General features: G+C 35.2%; 1 protein-coding gene across 1 annotated transcript in view; it reads left to right on the top strand.

Annotated features, from left to right (window-relative positions):
• The window catches only part of LOC113239820 (putative transcription factor SOX-15), a 196,240-nt gene extending 172,143 nt beyond the window's left edge, over positions 1-24,097 (top strand). The window contains exon 4 of the mRNA XM_026476961.1: positions 21,602-24,097. Coding sequence (XP_026332746.1) covers positions 21,602-22,830 — 1,229 coding nt within the window. The 3' untranslated portion in view covers positions 22,831-24,097. The remainder of the gene's footprint in view (positions 1-21,601) is intronic.
• Positions 24,098-25,431: the final 1,334 nt, after the last annotated feature.

The raw sequence follows: 25,431 nt of genomic DNA, 5'->3' as shown, positions 1-25,431 counted from the left end.
GAAATACAAAGAGAGAGAGAGAGAGAGAGAGAAAATGGATTATCTAGTATAGACATAGCAACACTGCCCGCGCTCCGAGCGGGCCGTAGTCAGTAAAACTAAAAAATAACAAATTAAACTCTCTTCACGAAACGGTCGCCGCCGTCACACATATCGCTAAAATTTGCAATTTCGTCTTTCTCGAATATTATAAGTTAATACAGTTCACTAGCATTTTATTTCCACTGGGTCTAAACAGGGATCAAGCGAGGATATATGATAATAAATAAACAAATAGCATAAGTATAGGTTTCTATTTAATTAAAATGACGTTAACATCATTCAGTCGAGACTCACTCAACTATAGATTTGTGACAAAAACGTGTAATTGTAATTAAAGTAATTCAAGCGTGAAAACACTGAAACTATTAGGGTACATTCGTGGAATATCCTCCTTCTTCATCAATCCTTAAAGGCTTTCCCAAATGTAACCATATTACTACAGTTTATGGGAAGCCAACCAAACTGATTCGCTATCATCGGCAAAAATCACAAATAACACTATAATTTCAAAATGCTTAACCAACGTCTCGCGTAGGTCCAAAAAATAATTTCTCGAAGGACCAAAATGTAAGGACTACTTAGTTAGTTGACCCTTATTTGCTTGTTGTTGTTAATGTCAATTATTAAGATTATTATATTGTAGAAAAGAAAATGTTATGTTAAGTAAACATACGAGTGTTCATCTCAATGAAAAACAGCTCAAAATGCATAAAAATATAGGGCGTGCTCGTAAAATATCAGTATATTACATTCTAAAATCACCATCTGGAAAAGAACATAAATCTAGATCTTTTAAACGATTACTTTACGTTTTCTACGGGACCAGAAGAGTCCATAGGTGTTAGTACTTAAAATAAACAACAACACAACAAAATCTATGTTAGTAACTATATAAAACTCACATATAACACACACACAAGTGTCGAAACATCAACAATAATAAACATTCAAAAAATGTATTAATTAAATATACATATTCGTATATGGATTTATCAAAGCCGATACCCAATGCCTTTGCAATATATTAGGAGATTTTTTTCATGATTGGAAATAATTTAGTACCATATACAGCTCTTTTTAAATTAACCTTCAACGCCCCCTTAACTAGCCAAAACGGAAACTAAGTACCCAAAAAACTAGCATGTTTAACAATCGCTTCATTTTATGGTATTTCTTTTTGAACAGAAAAAAAAGAACGTCGCGGCACGCGCGACACCGCCGACTTGTGTACGCGCTGAGCATCTTAACAACGCAGAAAAGAGATAGACGAATGTTAAAACTATAGGTGCGAGAAGTGCAGATATATGATTAATGATCACGACTCATAACGGAGAAATGCAGTCAAATTAGAAGAAATAAATATCAGCGGTGAAACGGCGTTGAATATACGATTTTGTAAGCCGCTAATTTTCAACGGGATATCATAATATTGTATTGTATATTTTTGTTAAGTTACTTTTTAATTTTCGCAGTTTATTCGAACGTAGTTTAAATGTAAAGAGTGCTTTTTTAGGAATGGTAAAGGCAAACATATCATTGAACCGTGCAATTTTTCTCATCTTGACATTACATTGCTTTGAATAACAGTAAAAAACAAAAGTGATTAAAGTTCGAGTAGCTTGTTCCCATCAGATCGTATCAAGGACAATGGTTGCATTAATTTTCGGCAATGAATTTAATGAAGTTAAATTATTCATTAATGATTAGACAAAGTCCGCAGTGTGTACGTCAGAGGATCATTTAAAGTGGCTTCGGGGCCAGAGAAGCTTAAAAAGAACCGACTTCGCTGGTACAGAAATTTAAGCAGGAAAGAAGAATGTTACTCAGTAAAGCTAATAAAACATCCTCACAAAACCCCGTGGAAGAGAAAGAACCCCAGCTATATGGTGGATGAATGTTGAGAAAGAATTGAACGCCCTGAATATCTCACCAACGACAATCCAGGACAGAGCATTCTGGCGCTAGGGACGAACAAGTCGTGCGCCTGGTGGTAAACGACACGCCTATCCATAACAGTTGCAGTGCCACTCAAAGCATTTAGTCGCAAAGATCTTAAAGGCACTGCCGCTGCGGCCGTCACCCTGAGGCATAAGTTGACAAGTCCCATGTGCCTGTAATTTCACCAGTACGCTTGCCCTTCCTGCCCCTCCGTGATTGAGTGGCTTGCACAACAGTTTCCATGGTGTCGTCTTCTAGGTCCCGGGTTCGATCCTCGGCCGGTTCAATGTAGAAACTAAGTTTTCAACAATGTCTCGGGTCCGGGTGTTTGCGGTACCGTCGTTGTTTCCGATTTCCATCTTTGGGGGAGGCCTATGTTCAGCAGTCTTCCCGCGGATATGATGATGGCGATGAAGTCCTTTACTTACTTACTTTGGGATCGAAGCACCGTACGTGATGTTATCTAATATTTATTAATATTCTATATGACCATAAGGTATCTAGAAATATACGTTATTCATAAAAAAACTAAGAAAATACTCGCTTGGACCTGCAGCATGTAATTATATTTAGTACGTTTTGATATACATTACGTTTTTAGCGCTTTTCCCATTGTAGTTTGGATCTTAGGAGGTTATGCTTCGAAAAAAAAACAGGAAAACAAAATCTTAAAGAATTGAAAACAATGAGAAACTTTTAGAACCCAGTACGTGAAAGTAAAATATAACTAAAAACAGAATAAGTGATTCAGGCATCACTAAAAAACTTCACAAAATATTTCAACCCTTCTGTTCACTGTTATTTTTGCGATTCTCCGAAGTCGGTGTCGGGTACACGAAGCAAACGCTGCCGAAATCCATAAAGCCTTCTATTTAGAGCCTCCTGTGCTGGACAAGGGGGTTTTATATCTTTTGGTGATTGGAACAAGAGATAAGAGACAGCGTGTAATACTCTTGACAGTGCGCCACCACGCGCATAAACAAGAATAGGAATAAACTAGTCCTCAGCCTGGATTTGGGTATATAATTTATTTTAATAATATTTTTTGGTAGCAGTGGAGCTTCTTGTCAAAATCCACTTGTCAACTTGTGTCTCAGGGTGTCGGGCGCAGTGGCCCTTCAGATCTTTGTGATTTAAAGCTCTTAATAGCACTGCAAGTGTTTTGGACAGGAGTGTCGCTTACCTTCAGGCGTACGACTTGTTCGTCCCGTCACTTAGTTTTTATAAAATAAATATAAGCTGAGAACGAGATGTAGTTAAAAGAGACAGTTTGTCACAGATATTGTAAGAAAAAATAACACAGAGCGGATGTAGATCGGTGGGAAAAATGGATGCTTTTCGATTGAGAATCGATGATTGGAATCCATGCCACCAGATATGCATCTTTAATTATAATTTCTAACTTGTGATCACTGCTCTGATTCATGGTTGGTTTAACAGGTGTCCTTTACCAACCGAGGCAATGCTGCCAGTATTATTATACATAGTGATAATATTATTGGTGCTACTCGGGACGCGTCATATTATTACTAATATAAAATGTAGCGAGTATCATAAAATAGGTAAATTCTATAAGACAACACAAGTTGAGACTTACTTTTTTAACTACTTGTGTAACTTTAGATGATATTATTTAAGGTTAAATTGTTGTCAGGCACGATTTTGGGCGATAAGGTAGCAATACGAAAATTCTGAAGAGTTTAAAGTGCTTTAATGTGGAATCAAACGGCTTTTATACAAAGTTTAAATTAACATGTGAATTATCCACAATGACACGCTGTTTACAGAAACGCTACTTCTACGTGTTTTAGACCGTAACCTGTGAGGCAATCCAAAGGCTCAACTATAAACCGAGCCGTGGTACCACCGCCGCCGGCACTAGAAACGCCTTCCACATAGCTAGTATACCACAGTACGTAAATTTACCAGTAAAGAAACTTTAGGAATGTTACATAACTCACTCCCAGCAATTTGTATTATCGACTGTTGTGGACAGAAGTGTAGGTTACCACCAGACACACGACGTATTCATCCCGCCACTTGATATTATAAAAAAAACAAGCTGAGGACCTGGCGAAATGGCGCACATTAGGAGATGCCTATGTCCAGCAGTGGACTGCGATAGGCTGATGTTAATGAGACATATACAAAACTTCTTTACAGCTTCGCATCACCTGAGATAAAAGCACGTGTCCAATAACGAGACTTATATCCACTGATATTGGTATACGTATCATTTTATTATAATAGGTTGTTTTATCACAGTTATTTGAAAAGTCTTGTGCACAGCACTAAGATGCATAAGAGTGGATATAATATTTCACACCCGAGACGTTATGACGCTTAAGTTCAATTTCATTTGTCCACAGAATGTTCCGGAAATTTGAAAGGTTAATTATTTTTGAGTGACGAGGCGAGTCTTACGTTGATAATTATAATATAAGCTTAATTATTTTAAGATCTAAAAGTAACTTGTTGCTATTACAAACATAAAATCTTCCGAAAGTATATCTGCCAAAAAGCTGCTGGATTCCAAGATCACTCATTGGGGATTCCTATGATGTGACTTTTTTAAATATGTCCTGTTATCTTTCATACGTGAATTTTATCAATATTAATTTTAAAAAAAAATTTTTTTATAAAAAAATTTCGACCTCAAAAGTTTGTGGAAGAATTGAAATCGGTTACAGAAAAGTAAGTGAAATCCAATTAACCGGATTCGTCCACTAATTTACCACCTTTAGAGGTGGAATATTTTCTTCGAATTTGAAGGGGACCACTATTGAGGTACCCCCTTTCTAACAAAAAAAGGATAATCGATAACGATTTACAAATGTCAGAGTAATCGCGTAACATAGAAAAAAAAACAGGCGAATTGAAATTCTCCTCCTTTTTTAAAGTCGGTCGGTTAAAAACATCGAATCGCAAATTTAAGTGACATTTTCGTATTCTTTGACGTAACATTCCTTCTCTGTCCTATGTTTATTTTTTTTATGGCTACAAAGTTGTCCTACCTCACCATTCAGTACACTGTGACCATGCATCACTATAAAATCTATTTTATGTACTTGGGCAACCAAGTGTACTTGAGTATTAAAACGGGGCGTGGCTAGGCTTTTCGGAAAACCTAAGCACCTTTCGTTCAAGTGTTTTTTAAATAACGACTTGTGGAAGCCATTTTGTATTGTCCTGCGTATTTTATTAATACTTTACTGCCTTTGTACGCTCAACCCCAAGATATGTTTTAAGCTGTATTTTTAACTCAACAGTTAAAAATACAGTTCTGACTCGACAAAAAAAATTGACACATCGGAAATGAAACTACACGTTCACAGTCCATGACTCCGTCTGGAGTCGCATAAGTCCACTCATACCTATGGAGTCGCAATTACATACTACTTCAATGACGATTTGTTCGTAACGTCGCTTGATATCAGTGTAGTGTTTAATAATGAGTTTGACATTGATTAAACTTTAATAATAATAAATAAGTTTATTTCTCATCATAAAATACAATAAAATATAAACCTTAGTAGGTTACTGTAGTATATTGTCGAGCTGGTGCTTGATGTAGATATTTAGATATTTCACCGGTATTATAAGTCACCAGGCCCCATCCCTCGAATAATGAGACTTAATTACTAAGTAATAAGCAGTAACTGAGTAGACGATTAAACTTGTTAAAATAAGTAAAACCATAAAAATAAAAAGTAAGAAGTAAAGCGCGCGCGTGCGTGCGTGTGCGTGTGCGTGTGTGTGGTGTGTGCTTGTGTGTGTGTTGTGCGTGTGTGTGTGTTGTGTGTGTGTGTGTGTGGTGTGCGTGTGTGTGTGTGGTGTGTGTGTGTGTGTATGTGTGTGTGTGTGTGTGTGTGTGTGTGTGTGTGTGTATGTGTGTGTGTGTGTGTGTGTGTCAAAGAGCCTGTACTTGTAAAAAATGAAATAAATTAAAAAATTACAGTAAACAAATATTTTCTTTTCCTGAAATTAAGAGTCTAAATGCCTTTAGTCGATTTCGCATAACAGTGGTCAATCAATTGGTTTGGAAAAAAATATGTAGTAAAATTGAAGACAGACACTGATATACGGTGTGAGCGTTATTATTCCTAAAAATTTTCACCATAACAAAAGGAACAGAAACTTACCTCGAAATTGTACAATAAACCGCTGTATTCAATAGGTACTTCATATATACCGATATTTTTTTAATATCAACTGAACTAAATACAACACGTACATATACTGTCCGATATACATTTTTCGAACGGCTAACTTAACGGAAAAATTTTGAATTCAAGCTGAGGTAATATTGACTCTTAAAAAGTTTATTAACCGACCAGACTTATGGAAAAAAACCCTGCATTAATCTGGAGATTTAACTAGTGTTCCACTGCTTGTATGCGTAGTTTTACTTCCGATATGAACGAACTCTTTCACTAGAGCTTCTTGAGAAAGGGTTCGTCCAGGACAGTAATACCACGTTCCCTATTTCTGCCGCCAAGCAATAATAATAGCATTATTGTATTCCAATTTTGAAAGGTAACGGTGCTGGTAAAATAACAGATACATGGAACCCTGTTTTCCTTAGATCTTTGCTATTATAGGCTCTGAGTGGCACTGCAACTGCAGGACTTGTTCGCCCATCATTTGTTACCATAAAAAAAATACATCTTTTAAGTGTGATCAACTGTACATCTGGGCAGCAAAATACTAAGTTGAAGTACGCTAGTCTATTTACACTTCGTATTTTGAAACGCCTACTTATAATATATATTACTAGTGGCATGGATTTTGATATAAATCGGAAGACGTACCGATTTCTATACATGGACGTTTTGGTGGATATAGAGCAGGGCAAGATGTTGGCACGAATTAAGAATCCATTATTTTAAATTCTTTATGCTACTACCGGCAACAGTACTCCGAAACATGAAAAAAACATCGCGGTCAGAATCGAAATGCAAAAAAAAACCGTCAGAGATGGACATATAGATTTGTATAAGGGGAATACGAGATGGCAAATTTTTGAATTTCGAATGCAGCGCGTGCGCTCGACATCCGTTGGCGCAAAAAAATCTTGCGGTGCCATTTACCGGTGGTTTATTACACTAGAAGTTTGTATTAACTTTAAACTTTAATAAATTATATCATCACCATCGACCCATTTATACGGGTCTCATCACAGGCTAGAGTTTACGCCATAGTCCACCACACTGGTCCAATGCGGGTTGGGGACTTCACACGTTTTCCGAGGGTTATGGACTTTCTTCGACGTGCAGATTCAGTAGTACAGATCATCACGATGTTTTCCTTCATCAAAAGGCTCATGGTGAAATTCAAATTAAATTTCATCAGAGGTGCAAGCCTGCATGCGAACCCAAGGCCTCTGCTTGGGAGGTAGCAGACAATTAGGCTACCTCGGCTTTTGGGTATTAATAATAATCTTAACATATATAAACTTGGAAATGAAACTATTTTTCCGGATTTAAATCGCGTATATATTTGTTTTCTGAAACGTCAACCGTGATCATGGGACCTGTAAAGGGCCCGAAACGTCGGTTTGTTTGAAAAAACAAATATACGCGATTTATATAATAGTTTCATTTCCTATGTGTAACAATCGCGAAAACCTAAGAACTCGATATATATAAACTATTTATTAATACGTCTTACTTCACAAAAGAGGACACCCGTGCCCAATAGTGGGAGGTATAAATGGGTTGATGATGATGATAATAGAATGCCATAATTAATTATCACCGTTTTTAAATCGAACTTTAAAGTGTATTATTAACTCCAAAAATGGATAATATCAAATGATGTGCCCTTTTCGCATTCACTGATTCAAACAAAATCATAAATTCAAAAACCCCAAACAACACATAAATCGTCAAAATTTCAGTTTGATAAATAGACACATTTGGTAATTCTACGAAAGCCACCCAAAATGCGGATCGTTCAGTTTGTTCTATATCTGCTTATCGTTACAAATGGGCAGTCATTTGAAACCCAGATCGACAGGGTTTCGTTGGGATCCAGAATGACGCATATCAATCAAAAGGCACTCGATTTTTTGTCATCTTTTAAGTTGAGAATGAAAAAATAAGTATAACATACCGATTCTCCAGTACCTATGACTTGTAAGTCTTGTGTGACGTAAAGTTATGAATGAAACCATTGAATATTTTTCCCGTAAGCTCCTTGTGAAACAGTTTGTCCAGGGAAGTACTTGCGTTGAGTCCACCAGGATCCCCTAGCCCAATTCCCCAGGGGATCGTTGTGAAGTCAGAAGTTCATTAGAATGCCCTAAGTACGTACATTTATGTATGTAAATTTGCAATCACATTGCGACAATAAATAATTACTTATTGTACCGATCGGGTTTTCTTGTCGTTGTCATCAACCTTACCTATTTCTGCCGCCAAGCAGTAATGTAGGCATTACTGCGTTTCGGTTTTTTTATTTATTTGGTCAGTCAACAATTGTTACACCAATAAAAGATCAGAAAACCCGAAAAAAAAAAAAAACTTAAAACTAAATGCACAATCTATTATAGACCAACACTACATGCACAATACATTATACAGAGTACAAAGAAACTTACAAAAAGAAAAGTGTAAACATTAATTTAACCATTTATATCACTTACAAAAACATAATATCTGAAGGGTAAGTGAAAGCATAAAAAAGAAGTTAGGTGACAGAGTTTTAGGACGACATGACTTGACGACATTTCGCGCTTGGTTCTTACTGCAGAGAAGTAATGTAAATCAATCGTCACACGTACAACTGGCAAAGCCTAGCAATGGGAGAATTCGCGCTTAAAATAATCCTGCAAAAAGGCTTATAAAGAGGTTTTGTGGGAAATCTAGGTAGTCTGCGGGGAACATTTTTCAACTTATGTCTCCGGGTGACGGGCATACTCACGTTTTAGACCTATGATGCCACAGACATAATTTCCAACTTATAACTAACTTGTTTTTGCGTCGGGGGCATAAAAAAGAAGAGGCAAAGTGATACAGAAAGATGCTACTGCCTATCGCATGGATTTTTATAACAAGTACGCTACAAAAATATCCTCGTTTTTAATTGCCGGTAGAACGGATTTAAGGCATGATCTTTTTTGAATTGTTTCTTGTACTCTAGTGCTCAAATGATTAGGAATGCCCTAGAAAATACAAATCTAGTTTGAGACAAGGTGATACATCGCACTGCTATTACAATAGTGTTGTAACTTAAAATATGTGACATTCAAGTTTACACCATTTCTAGACGCAAAGTTTGACTCTCTCTACATGTGAACAAAACCATCGTTAGAATATTGTACGAAACAACGAAAAGATATATACTTGACTCAAAATGAGACAAACTTTTTGTGAGCTAGTTCTGGACAAAACAGTTGTTACTCAGAAGTGTGAAATAATTTATTCCCTTTTATTTTTAAATATATTTGGCAAATACAAAATTGTTTAAATATTAGTAATAAAACTTATCCTAGACATCAATCTTAATAATCTTTCATGGGAAGTAAGTAATTAGTTTTTCATCGATTCTGAAAAAATATACTTTTTGAGTTAATTCACAATTGCATTAACAGTGGGAATGTATTATTCTCTAAACCACATCTAAACATTAGTAATTATGTATCTTTAGCGTAATTCTTATCGGTACAGGAAAACGCATGTAATATGAGCATGAGTCTTTAAACACTAAAAAGCCCTGCACGGGTATCGAACACGAAATTTCGTGCTTTCAAAGCGAACATTGACCCAACCACTAACACACTTCATAATTAATATTGACTTACTTTTTCAATCTGTACGAAAATATTTTCGATTTTAACAATAATACACGGTGAAGTTTTAATATAACAATAATAATTTATCATGATCGATACTTTGATTCGTCATCGAGTTAAAACAAATCGATCACGATTAATGGCATCTCGGAAATTTAACATTCTTACTTTATTAACGTTATAAATTGTTTTTATGTCTGTTTGTCAGTACTGAAACAAATTTAGTTTGTCATAAAGAGTAGCAGAACAATTAAGAAAATATCGTTTACCAATTTGGTCCTGCCGGGAATTGAACCCAGGATCTCTTCTACAATCATTTTCATAGATTAACTGCCTCGGTGGCCGAACGGTTACCATGCCGGACTGCCACGCAGAGGTCCCAGTTTCGATTCCAGGGCCGGGAGAAATATTTGTATGGCCTACATTTATTTGTCTCGTGAGTTCGGGTGTAATTTGTGGTTGCCTATGTGTCCATGGCACCCGCGACACAGGGTTACCTTAGTGCGGGGCTATGTTGAGTGTGTGCGTTATATTATTACTAACTATATATTATATTATTATTATTACTGACTATATCCGAATTGCCCGAATTAGAATTCAAAACAAAGATAAAAAAAAAATTTAATTGAAAATTCATTCTATAAAGTTGACGAATATTTTGACCTTATGCATTTAAAAAAATTATCATTGTTTTATGACATTTAATGTATCTATTAATGATTTATTACTTAAGCGATTTATTTCATAACAATATATTATTATTAAGTTCATATATTACTTTATGTGTGTGTATGTACTATGTTGAGTGTGTGCGTTACTTATAGGTAATATTAAAGATAATATTAAAGTTAGTAGTGAATGACTTTGATAAAATATTTTGTACTATTGACGTGCTAAATGTTATGAGCTTTGTGACGTGGCAAATGAAGAATTTGAATTGAATTGAATTGAATACTATTATCCATTTTATTATTATTAATAATATTATTATTATTATAGAAATCCAGGAGATTACTTTGGAGCTTGAGCACTTGCTCTTACAGAACTCTTTGTAGACTTGGCGGACTACAGCCTGAAACTTTTCCTTAGACGAGACCCGTTCGGAATAGTGGAACGTTAAGATGGCGTATCAGTTGACTCAAATGTTAAGAGTAAGATTTAGAATCAGAGTCGAGTGTATAAGTTTCGCCACAATGTCAATTTTAAATTCGTTTGTGGTGAGAGTGCCGATCGAACATCTTTCGACCTTCATGAAAGAGGACTTTTGGCCGAAGGGTGTCGTATACCACCGATTCCGGGCCCGGTTCATGTAGATTAGTTTTTGTATTATATTATGTTCATAGATGCTCAATTTAACTGAATAAATAAAATTAAATATTATTTATTAAATAATATGCCATGTATATTGCCACATTTAGATATTGCTCTGATAGACCCCAATTTAAGACGTCTTTCATTAATAGTAGGAACATTTGTGTTATTGTGAATTATAGTGCTATAATTTCAGGGTCGCAAACGCCTTTTATCAACTCAGAACATTATTACATCGAGTTCTTAGGTTTTCGCGATTGTTACACATAGGAAATGACACTATTTTTTCGGATCTATTGTACTTCCTCTGCTGAAAAATCCCAAGCAGACATAAGACATTGCACGACAGACAGACATGCAGTACTAATTAATACGTTTTGATTTATTCTAATTATCGTTTCATAATTTTTAATAAAATTTAATTAATAATTCTTAAAGTCGATTTAATATAATTTGTGAAACATGTGTAGCGCAAATTGGAATGTTCTTTGAAAATTTAAAAATAATGTATTTGATTAATAACTTCTGTAAAAATAACTAAAAATATTGTGGTTTGCATTAATATTAGACATAACTGGTTGATGACTTTGCCATCTTAGTCAGCCGTGGGACCTGCAAAGGGCCCGAAACGTCGGTTTGTTTGAAAAAACAAATATACGTAATTTGGATCCGAAGAAATAGTTTCATTTCCAGGACATTATGTATATCTTAGATAAACCTTACTTAACAACGAAGATGCGAGTGTCATGGAATTTATTGTCATTTATATCCTTTAAACGAACATTAACAATATTTAAAAATCACTACTTCTTAAAATGTTATTTTAAGAATAACTGCATTCAAAATTTACATATTTTTTATTCGATCATTTCGTAAAGTTTCCTATCGTAATAAGGTGTTATAGTCTGTTATAATTTATTCATTACAGTTTATATTTGCGATTAAAAAGTTGTTTTTGTATTTCTTATTAAAGCATTAACATATTTTTTAAATTGTAACTTTTGAATACACAAGCAAACCCACGGGATAAAACTTCATAAAAAACAAGGACTCCAATAATTGCTTCCAATAAATCCCAACGCATCATTAATTCCATTAATGATGTTGATCTAATTAATGATATATCATTAAAATCATTACTCGTTAAACGGCTGGACCACCGGTGTCATAACACGAATGATGGATCGCATCATTAAAATGTTATCATTACATTTTTTATACGGCTTCTGTGCGGTTAAAAAATGGGTTCATAGAACTATAGTTATTCAATTTTAGCTGTCGTGTTGTCGTAGAGTATATCTTTATACGCGTATCTTTAAATAATATGAATGTATCTTTTTTAACCGACACATTGTGACCAAGTCAGAATCTGATGAAGGGATCCCATGAAAGTCGAAGGAAATCCTCAAATTTATAGGCATGTGTCCATGTATTCTCCAATTTCTCCATCAATTGTGCACCGATTTTGAAAATTCTTCTTTTGTTTGAAAGGGTATACTCTCGAGGTAGTCTCGGATGGTGTTCCGGGTTCGTTTCGGCTCACAAATTACTAATTATTTTCCGTAAATAAAAGACGACTTTTCACTTGACACAATACGTGTAGTCATCAAATCACCGTTACCATGACAAACAGAAAAGAAAATACAAAATGTACGAAGGAGCCCGTAACAGTCCCATTGTCACCAAGAACTCAGAATCTGTTGATGGGAACCCATGGAAATCGAAAAACGTCGATAAGCAAACTTTTGAAGTCGGTTTTTTTTTTCAATGAAAAAATTGCAATTATTTGAAATGTTATGTAGTTATACTGGATGGAAAAATGAAAATCGATATTTAAATATAAGTTTATCAATAACAAAAAAAACAACCAAAATTCAGTTAGTACCTAATTACCTATAGTTACCGCCCGTTGCCCTGTGACACAAGTTGAAAAGTCCCTTGTGCCTGTAATTTGTTCTACACAGCATAGAACCCGGGACTTATTCAGCGCCCACGGCGTTAAACTTTAAGCCACAGAGGTCGACATATCATAGTATACTAAACATGCATAAATCGAAGAATGGAAACATCTTCAACTTTAATACATATGGTTAAAGATACAAAATTTCACCGTGTCCTAGGTCGCGCCAAAAGAGAATGGCGTATTTTCCCCTATATATATTTTAACAGTATGTTACGCGATAACTCCAGCATTTGAGAACCGATTTTGATAATTCTTTTTTTATTGGAAAAAGGGCACCTCAGTTGTGATCCAACTTAAATCTGAAGAAAATATTGAACCTCTAAGGGTGGCAAGGGATGAATTCGGTTTCGCGCACTTGCGGGTAATCGGTCTCAATAAAACTTGCCAAATAGATGTGATTCCGCGAACTAATTGAGGTCGGTTTTTTTAGTACTCTATACTGAGATTTTTCTTCAATCAAGAATTACCTTTACAGCTACCAGCTGCTGACAGTAGGTGTCGCTTTATTGATTGCAATATGTATTTTATTGGAATATCATGATGCTTTTAGTACCACGATATTCAGATATTTTAACCTATGAAAGTTTTTCTTCACTCAGCCAGGTACCTTTACAACTATCGGACTATTTAAAGTACTCAGATGCAATTGAAATTCGAATTATATTTCTAAAGTAAAAGTTAAATATTTGCCTCGAAGTAAGAAGATTCATCGCAGCGTTAAAATATGGGAAGACAGGTCTCTAATGTAAGACAGTAGTCACTTGGTAGAGGGCCATTAATCTGTGTTCTCTAATTTCGATAAAAAGTGTACTCGCGCGCTTTTTCATTTAGACAGACCGAGACACCGGTTACGTAAGCCTGTCGAGCTGTATTAGGCCCCTTGTTTACTAAAACTGAGTAGAGTGGAACAGTGGGTTCCAACAACCAATGGTGTTTCATAATTTAATACCAAGAGGCACGGAAATGTCATAATGACGTAATTACTAAAAATCTCAGTACAGAGTAGTAAAAAAACCGACCTCAAAAGTACGTGGAATTATATATAATTACCATGTTTTATTGAAATCGGTTACCGGGTTAGTTCGCCACTAAAATATAATAAAAATCGGTCCTCACTTCTCCAAGTATATCGAGAGAAAAAGGCCTTGAATTCGAGAATAGCAAAATCAACCATTAAATTAATTGCTGCTTATAATAAAATTTAGGCACTATTTATAAAAATGAATCTTCATCACGCACTGCGTCATCCCCCTCCTCCATCCACACCCTTAGAGGTGGATAATTTTCTTTAAAATTAAATGGGACCACTATGGAGAGAGAGACCCTCTTTCCAACAAAAAAGACTCATGAATATCGGTTCACAAATACCGGAGTTATCGCGTAACATACATACAAAAAAAACAGTCGAATTGAGAAGCTCCTCCTTTTCTTGAAGTCAGTTAAAAAAGCAAAACTATATTCTCTCTTGAGCGTGGATATAACAAATAACTTTTTCACCTCACTAACTCGGAAAGGCTTTCTTACTCATTAGAAATCGTGTAGTCTAGCGTGGAGAAGGACTGTGTTGCACCAAACTTTGTCTTTCGATGAAAAAAAAATATAAGGACACGTTCAACTACGCGATTTGTCGTACATTATTTTTGTAATAAGAATATAAATCCGTTGGTATATTTTATTCGTATTATTGTTGGCGTTAAATTGACTACGATAAGTAATTTTGTTTATTAAATTATTTTGTTATAGTTCAACTGTTTTTGTGAGTGAGGTGAAAAGTTGTGTGTTTCGCTCGGCAGCAAATTTGTTTTGGGTCTCGAGCCTTGAAACCCTCGCTACGCTCAGAATTCTAAATCCTTCGCTTGCTGAGGTTTCAAAACAATCAATCGCGTCAAACAACAACTTTACAGTCTTGCATAATAAATAATTTAATTTTTTAACGCACAAATTGCACCCAAACTCACGAGATAAATAAATGTAGGCCGTACTAATATTTGTCCCAGCCCGGAAATTTAACCCGAGACCTCTGCGTGACAGTCCAGCATAATAACTGTTCGGCCACAGAGGCAGTCAAAAACTTTGACGTAAAAACATATTAAACATACGTACCCTTCATGGAAGAATGGCCTAAGTGAAGTTACGTCGAAAAAGTTCATTGCTCCATTGGATGCAGAAAAATATCTACTACTGTCGACTAATATTGTCGATAGAGTTACAAGAATTGGAGAGGATGTGGGTTATATGTTTCTAAATCTAATGGAGCACTCACTCACGCCATTCTTCCATGCGGGATGTAGATTGATTCAAAGTTTCATGGTCTAAGTATGATGTAAAGAATTCATTTTAACATATCGTCGGTTTCTGTAGAAAGGGCGTAAGCGACATTTCGAAAAATTATTGTTTACGTCTTGTTTTAAATTCAATTTTAAATCAGAGCTCTACTGCTATTTCAAATAAATATCCCAGGTAAAGTAGTATTTCTTCAAGTTTTTTGAGGTAGGGGAAAACCCATATTAAATAATACATAGCCTGGTTTCAATCTAGGGATTTCCCTGTACTATGAAGATTAGCCAACGAAATAAACACACGGAACACCCAGACCACAATGAATCTGTAAAAGTTGGTTTCCTAAATTGTCCTACCAGAAATTGAATACGAGACCTTTCATCTAGCGTCCACAGTGCTAATGAGAGACACCGAGGTCGTTAAAATTTATTAATATAAACTTAAATTAATGTTTTTTTTTATATAGTTAAAACAGTTATAACGAAGCCAAACATTCTTCAAGTTATGGCAAAAATAGATTTAAGAATTTAAAATATTGAAAACATCGCATACGAATAATATTTATCTAAAAACACAACATTCCATCAAATAACTCATTAATAAAATCGATAAAAATTACTTAAATAAAAAAAATCTAAATCACAATATTCTCGAATAGTGAGCTCAAAATTAATCATCGAGTTACAATATCGATAAAAAATTATATCGATAACCCTTTAAACTCAAATTTCTATAAGTTATAGCGGCAATTGGAGCGTGAAATTACATATTTTGAATTTGGTAATAGTCTGTCACACAAAGAAAAAAATCTTTTTAACACGATACGTATTAGTTGGTCTTTCGTATTTTGTATGGAATATTTGTTCTATGTAAAAATGTCGATGGATCTCACGCCTACAGTAAGGTAGATTGTACAATTTTATTTTATTTATTTATAAGGTATTAATAAAGTACATTGTAAATACATTACAATCTAGCAAAATACAAGACTAATAAGTGATTTACATTTCGCTTAATCTAATAAACAAAGTAAACTAAGAATTCACCAAGTGGCAATTTTCTTCGTATTTATGTGAACACAATTTAATCATGTGATCTTTTTGTTCAGTGTCATTGGCCCTATTTATTTTAATTATACACTAACACTACACTAGTTCAAATGGTTTTATCCGTTTTAAGCGTCTTATAATATTGGTGTGGTCTAGGAGCTGAATGGTCTCGACGTTTAACAATAACTACTTGAATGCTAGAGTATCGAAATGTGATATAATTTTTAATTGAGAATTTGCAAACAATTACACATTATATTACATGTACATTATTATATATTTAAATAAATTTAATATTAACCACACGATGATACACTTCTTAAAGTAATGTTTATCTAAATGGGCGCAGTCGCCACTCTACAGGAAGCGCACCCCTCATTTGTCAATTTGACATCTGACATCGCTCAATCCTCTTACCTGACTGACAATGTTGTGGGCACTGTTTAGTTTTTTGTCAAATTAATTATGTCGTTATTTTTACTTATTCTATTCGATTAGCTCGTCTAGATTTTACGAAACAGACGCATCATTATCAATTTGTAAAAATATGAATGGTATCTTTTTGTATTTTTTTTTATAATTAAAAAAATTTAACTGTTTATTTGGAAAAATTACAAAAGTTATTTCACATTACTAAAGCAAAAATTTTTATGTTCTAAAATTATGCACCTAGTAAATTCCAACCACAGCGACGTCTTAACATTATTACTTATTTAAAAATCTAGTATATTTACTTACACAGCTCTTATATAATATTACTCCCTGGCCAAGTGTTGTCTGATCAATCTGGTACAGATCCTTTTATTTGTTGATTCTAAAATGTACTTTTTCTTTGGTATCCAGTTTAACACATCTGGAATTACAAATGACCATATTCTCCTACCATATACATTGTTATAATTTGGAAGTTTAAATGTACGATTGCTATGCAATATTCGTAGTCATGATAGTCTTTTTTCCTTCTCCAAAAATGGAACTTTTTCTTGGTACTCAGATGCAATTACTAAATTTACTTTATCAAAACGATTTGAAACTTTACAGTATTGGAATAGTTTATCATAATTATATATGCATTTCACTTTCAAGGGTACAATTTTAAATTAATTTTCTATTATTTGCTAATTTTATATTTGGCAAACTACATTGAAACACCCAATAAAATGTATGAAATATAGTTGCATACTTTAGGCCTGAGTAAATACAGTAGTACTAGTAGCAGTAGAGCTTCTTGTGAAAGAGTTCGTTCAGGGTAGTACTTACCACCTTACTTAATTCTGCCGCCAAGCAGTAGTGTGACCATTATCGCGTATCGATTTTGAAGGGTAATGATGTTGGTGAAATTACAGGCGCATGGGACTTGTCAACTTATGTTTCAGCGTTGCGGGCGCAGTGGCGAATTAGGGGACCATTCGTCATTTTCGTAATACGCCCTTTTTCGTCAACTGGTAAATTTTTGTACTTTGCCAATGCCATCTAAATCTTTAACTCGTCAATTTGGCCTGTTCGTCGTTTTCTCAGATGAGTAATTTTCGACAACTGGACAGTATACATTTTTGCTTAAATTATAAAATGAAACTAAAATTCATACACATATTGTATAATTGTACATGACTGTACGAATAATGACAAATGTCGAATGACATAAAATGACCAGTAGATGAAAGCGATTAGTTAAAGAAAATGACGAGTTAGGGAAAATGGCGACTTTTATATTTTCACATAATTGACGTGTTGAAGAGTTACAAAATTAACCAGTTGACGAAAACGGCGTATTAACGAAAATAGCGAGTGGTCCCCTAATTCGCAGTGGCAGTACTCCTCAGATCTTTGTGATTTAAAGCACTAAGTGGTATTGCAACTGTTGTAGACAGACGTGTCATCACCAAGACCACCAAGAGCACGACTTGCACGTCACGTCACTAGGTACCGTTCATAAAAAAATATGTCATCAGTTTTGTATGAAAAGCGAAATCGATTTATTGAAATATTTTGCTAAATGGTCATATGTTTAAACTCAATATTTTTTACATGGTCACACAAATAATATTGCCTGGGTTTGAATCATTTCTTATATTACGTACATTTTTATGTACGCGAGACCTTATAAGGATATGTACAGCATATAATTATAGCCTACTCCAGGGTTTTCATACATACATATGTACACACGCCAGCACATCAAGCTACACATTGACGTATCTTGTTCCGTTGCACTGGAGGCGATTTTCCAATAAAAATGTGTAGTCTGGTGTGTCGTTGTCCGTACATAATTTTGTTTTCTAAGTAGCCGTGTTTTTGTTTACTTTTCCTTATTAAAATAAATCATAGAAACTAAAATAGAGAAATAATTCATTTACACGACAAATACTACAAACAAGGATATAATAATATATGTGTGAATGAATCGATCTGATTCATTATTTAAAAAATACGTAACGTTTTAGGTTTGCGTATTTAACCGCACATTACCGGTCTTATAAAACGGTCATCTTTGTTTTATTATTGAAAATGTCACATTTATTGTGGTTTTATGTTACACCTTCAGTTGTGACGTATGACCACTAAATTGCGTCATGGCGTTGTCATATGCCTGGTGGGGAATTTTCTTTTGTGTTTGTTACGTTTTACCAACGTAGTTGTTGCTATCTGAGACGAAAGATATTTTTTCTTTGTTTACCGGTGAAGCGAACGAAGCTGTGGTAGCCTAATTTGACCTACCGCCTCTCAAGTAGAGGGTCGTGGGTTCGAATCTGGGCTCGCACCTCTGAGTTTCTCGGAATTTATGTGCGAAATTTATTTTTGAAATTTACCACGACCTTTCCGTTGAAGGAAAACATGGTAATGAAACCTGTACGTTGAAGAAGGTTCACAACGCTCGGGAAACGTGTGAAGTCTAAACCCTCAGCCGAAAAGAGACCCGTGTCCAGCAGTGAAACGTACAAACAGGTTGATGATGATTATCAGTAACCCAACTTTATATCATTGCATTGTAAAATCTAACTTATCAACATGCATCTTGTGTCAAAATTCGTATTTTCTTAAAAACCTGCACCGATTACCGCTTTTGGTCCTTGCTTCGTTGCTATTTATTATTAAACGGATAGACATGGTTCTTTTTTATAGTCAATATTTAACTGTATTGCAAAAACTTTTACTAAAGTCCATCCAAATCCAAAATCGTATGTTTTTTTAATAATTACGCAAGTAGAAAATTTTTCTATCGTATACAACAATTTCAAAAACACACGATATATCGACAGAAACATCGACACGTACACATCACTAAAGTGAAGTTGTTTCTTTTGCCAGTAGCAACTAGTGTCTTAATGATAAATATCCTCAAAGATTGTTCTGCCTTCTTGATAATTTTCTCTACTAACCTCACACCTTAAAGTACAAAGTCTTAACTACCTTATATTATAGGAATTAGAGGCTAAAGTTTAATGGCAGAGGCGAGGCACTTGTTTAAAAGTACCAAAGAAATTTATGAGGCAGTCCCCGAAGGTGTTTTATAGTTATTTGATAAAACACTATCGTGATTGTTTAGCTTGACCATGTGACAGCTCAGTTTATTTTCAAGGCATTCCTAATATTACATTTGTGTTATCTAGATGTGGGGTGTAATTTGTAATAATATTCGATGTTGTTTCTTTTTTTGTCTCGTGAGGGTTTTGAACTTTGACTTCTTTGCGTTATAAAAGTTCCAAAATAACTGTACAGTCATCAAACATCATTTGTTTTATTCAATTTTACTGATGGCATCTTGCAAATAACACCATTTCCACTACTACTACTTTCAATACGACCTCATGGAGTCATGTGACACCTTTTCTAAATAAGTCTGACATGCTTGCGATGGGTGGGCGCCTTAAATTGCATCTCGCTGGATTGTTGTTTGATGTTGTTTAGTCTCACGTGCCTTATTATTTGTATGAGAAACTTACTTCATCTTCCACGGTAAACTGTTGCTTTGGAGCAAGGTCGACAAGGGTGTTTCTGTATGCCGGGGGGGTATAGTACCGCTGCATTTAGAGGGAGTTCCCGATATTTAGCCACTCGTTGTTGAGACAATATTCCTCCTCCTATGCGTAATAGCGTCACAAAAAGAACTTTCAAGCAGAAGCAACATTAACATTACGGTAAATGCAATAAAGAATTGAATTGAAACTGCAAGAGTATCTTTTAAATATGCAGAAATTGGAAATATGAGTGGCTAAGGTGTTTAAGAAAAGATAAATAAATAAATTGGATGAAATTAAATTACATTTAATTGAATTAAATTGGTTTTGTTTTGGGTTTCTACGAGTGGCGTCCCTGTCCTGGCAGAATACCAGCGTCGCGGGCAGCCGCGTCATTTATGCTGAGTTAGCGCCATTTCATTGCCATGGCTTCCAAGAGAGATGTTAGTGGAACATATTACTGTGTTACGTTTAAGTTAATGTCTGTATCATGTGTCTGTGTATGTATTTGTCATGGTGGTGAATAAAGATTCTATCTATATCTATCTACTAGTTTTTTACGTTAACTGTAAGTTTTCCGAATTGTATAAATAGTAGTAGTAAAATTTTTCGTCGTTTATTATGGCTAAGGCATCTAATACTGCCAAAAAAACCATACTGCCAGATCTTAGATTGTAATGTTTCTTCAATAAATTTTTCTGACATTTTTTCGCAGAAAATCGTTATGTATTGCCGACTTCCGTGGTTGAGTGGCTTGCACACCGGTTTTCATGGTGTCGCATTCTTTGATGTCCCGGGTTCGATCCCCGGCCGGGTCAATGTAGAAAAACTAACTTTTCTGTATTGCCTCGAGTCTGGCTGTTTGTGGTACCGTCGTTGTACCCGATTTCCAAATATTTATTTAATTTGTATAGGACCATAATATAGCATAGTGTAATATTAGTACAGTATAATGTTTATTTAACAATATATTTTAATTTAATAATATATTGTTATTTAAAAATATACCGAACAAAAAGCAGAAATACGTGTTCACTGTTCAGCTATTTTGTCTGAAGTCTGACAAAAGAAAATCGTACTGATAGAATTATGTTTACGACTTTTTAAACGTTAAAATACTGTTTTACATCTCCTTCAATTTAAACATCGTTATTCTTAAAATAACTGTAAAAGTCACAAAATATTTAAACAGATTTCCAAGGTCCTGCAAACTATAAAGTCTATTATATTACATAAATTAATAAAACCTATTTCTTATTTTCAGGTAAAAAATGGAGGTCACTGACCCCGCAAGATCGTCGGCCATACGTGGAAGAAGCTGAGCGTCTTCGGGTCCTGCACATGACTGAACATCCCAACTATAAATACCGACCTCGGCGACGAAAGCAAACGAAGACTAGGCCCAACCAACCAACAACACCGTCCAGTGCCCCCCCGGCATCAGCTGCTTTAGGGTCTCCATATGCAGCCGCTACTGATTCCCCGGACAGATTCTCTCATAACCCAGGAGCTGGCTTCTCGCCCTATAGAACTTCTCCACTAGCATCTGATTCTTACCAATCAAATCAATTTAACGGCCACGTTCAAACTCCTGAGTCCTCTCCGGCTAGATCTCCTGAACCACAGGGAAGGAGAAGTGCTCCAGCTGAAGCCCCTCTTCCGACCCCAGACGCTTCTCCTGTAGAAAACGAAAAGGAAAATTTTCAGTATGAAGAACGACGAAGAGCGATCAATCCTTCGTCCCTTTCCGACTCATATTCTCCGTACAAGCCTTACCGGACCTCAGGATCGTACTCTCCAGCTCCAGTCGCTGCCATGGGCATGGCCAATGGAATGTACGTCATGTGCACACAGAGGACATTGACTGAACAACCTCCGCTAGTAACCGGGACGTTCTTTCCACCTGTAGCCACATCTCAGGATCAGCAAACTCTGGGAACCAGTACACCTAGAGTTTCATCAGCACCTAGTGGACCAATGACTTCTGAATATAGCATTCAGTATCATCCGTATGAACAATATGAGCAAATGTATAAAACTGAGGAGCCGTACGTGCCTCATTATCCAGAACAGCCTAAGACGGAGTACGATACTGGTGGAAACTACTTTTCTGAAGAACCCCCGGCAAATGCTCCACAAGAACAAGAGCAGTTCATGAACCCTCGTCCTGAAATGAGGACAGCGTCTCCGGAATCCGATGTTGACGCTCGTGAGTTTGACAAATATTTGGATTATGGCGCTGATGGCGCTCAGATCGATCATCAGCAACAGCAGTACCGATATGATCAGCAGTACCGGGGCCAATATTGTCCTGAGCAAGCTCCTCCTGGCCAGGAATACTGCGACAGGATGTACCCTTCGCCGTACACATCCGTGATTGCAGGAACTCCACCTGCAAATTACACTCCCGCGCCTCCAGGACCCGACGCGAGACCTGAGGACGAGTTTAGCGTGATCTTGGCTGGAGTGAGGCAGACCTGCTATAGCAACTGATAGATGACTGGCATAGACAATAAGATGACAGTACTGTAACTGTAATGATGCATGATGGTGCTTCAAGTTTTAAACTTGATAGTATGTGGTGCTATATAATATGTGGAATAACCTATTCAATTAAATTAATAACAACGGAGCACAATTACTTCCCAGTACGAAGTGAATAAATGGGCCCTCAGACGCGCAATAACAAATATCGTTGCATATCGTGTCGTGGTCAGCGACTCTTGTGGGGTTGCTCTATAAGCACGTTATTTACTGCAGAAGCACTATTATGATCATCAATCTACTTATAAGGACTTCTGAATAAAGCCCAAAGAAGAGAACACCCTAAACAATTTTGCGGTGTAATTAAGGGCTATCGACAACATAGGCCGAAATGCCTTGTTTTGTACCTCTACCACGTGTTGCAGTGTAAAAGACGCAAGCGATCATGACATGAATTCTTTAAATGGCAATTTATTCAACGCTCATTAATGATCACAAGTAAAACAAAAATGTCTCATATACTCCCTCGGTCGATCGCTTCGATACTGTAGACTCATGGTACAGGTAGTACTGATCTGGGATAGGCCTCGAAGTCAGGCATTAACTCTAATAAATATCATATACTATGGTTAAATACTGACAAATCAATATTGGACGTAATGTTAACGAACTCATTGCTTTCAACTGTTGATGTTGAAAAGCTGCTACTAATACTAATTTGTCAGTCTTTGCTACATATTTTATCTTTTTATTTGTGTTTATAAAGAAAAGAATATAAACTAACTTATTTTTCATCAGTATATTACGGTAGTCTACTTACAGTTAGTAAAAAATGAGCAATCTAATTAGTTTTTTTCGCTTGACAATGATTATGACTAAATTTTTACGCCACATAATATATACTATGCGAAAACGACTTGCATCGTGTAAAGACGCTCTCATTTTTGCACGCACCTTCTTTTCTTTATAAAATGCACGTAAAAATGGTGAAAATTAACCAATTAACAATTCTTGGATAAGTTTAAAAAGCATTCCTTTGCAATAATATAAAGAAGGCACATATTACATAGCGTTTATCCGGTATCATAATCTTCTTTATTGCAATTTAAGAAGTGTTTAGAGCTTAACGAACGACTGGCAAGAAAATAAGATAGCATTTGAATAGTTACGTACACGGATACAGACGATTTAGGACATAAAAAATACACACACAAATTAAGTAGCATGCAAATTGACATGCACTCTGAAACACTCAAACAAACTGCTATAAGTACGCAGTACGCGTAACACATGGTGATCTTATATTCTGCAGTGAGTCTTAAAAAATATATTAAAGGATTTAAACAATAATTAATTAATTAACAACCTTATTGGTGCTATTTAAGAACGTCCTAACTACAAATAGAAATATTTTTATATAGATTTTTTCCAAATCCGTACCACAAAGGTAACGAGTTAAACGATTCCTATGTATTTAAACGAAAGCGATTATTTATTTGTAACTATTTTTGTATATTTCGTAGTTAATATTAACATAAAAAAAAGTTAAATTTATCGAAAAATTAGCTCTTCCATGCCTGTAGATATAATTTAAGTCGTATTTTCATTTTTAACATAGGTTTCTTTTTTATTAATTTTTAGTTATTTTGTTTTTTCTTTCAAAAGATCATACGTTATTATCTGTATAAATTGTAAGATCATGTTATAATAAAATAAATGTCTCATAGTTATAAATATAAAATTTGTACTAAATTTTTTAGTGAAACATTAGTTAATATTGCAATTTTTAGTTATTGTGGTAAACAAACACTCGCACTGCGAAACTAAGTTCTTCCTAAATGTAAGAAAATTTATAAGAAATAAAATAAAATTTATATTCTAAAATGTTTTTGTATTTTACTTACCATTTGCAATTTTTAAGTCTTATTTTCAAATATAAACAAGATCTTGCTTTGCGTGTTAGGTACTACGCCAGTGATTAGTGGATGAGACTATAGAAAGTGACGTTGTTAATGTAGTCAGGGCTCTACCACTCGCTCGTGATTACGCGATAAGTGCCTACCACTGAGCGTATCGCCGGCAGTGCAAGTGCTCAGAGGGTGTTGCACACACAACTGAATAGGTAAAAAAATCGTCGCAATGTCGCAATTGCGTAATTATTGTTCAGTGTGTGGGTGTAAAATAATAATAATAATAACGTTTATTGCAAAACATGTTGTTACATAATAGTTCTTATAGTAGTTTACAGTATCAAACATGTACCTTGTAAGGGCGTAGCAATGTCAATTTTTTAAATATACATTTTGATTACCATTAATTAAAATATCATTATAATGATAATTAAATCTAAACAAATATTTTCTGAAAAGTCAATTAATTAATTGGCAAATGAGTGTCAAATTGAAGTCTAAAGTATTTCAAAAAAAAATTAATCGTCAAATTATTCTAGAATTATATAATAATAATTGACAGTAATTTAAATACTAAATTAGCATCATCGTCAACCCATTAGTTGTCCCACTACTGAGCACTGGTCTCCGCTAAGGAGAGAGTTTAGAGCCTAAACACACGGCGTACTTTATACGCGCCGACGACGTGCATTTCACGAAC

Source organism: Hyposmocoma kahamanoa, unplaced genomic scaffold (genome assembly GCF_003589595.1).
Source record: "Hyposmocoma kahamanoa isolate Upper Pololo Valley unplaced genomic scaffold, ASM358959v1 116, whole genome shotgun sequence".
Taxonomy (NCBI): domain Eukaryota; kingdom Metazoa; phylum Arthropoda; class Insecta; order Lepidoptera; family Cosmopterigidae; genus Hyposmocoma; species Hyposmocoma kahamanoa.
Note: the sequence above shows the minus strand (reverse complement) of the source record. Positions and strands in the feature narration are given on the sequence as shown.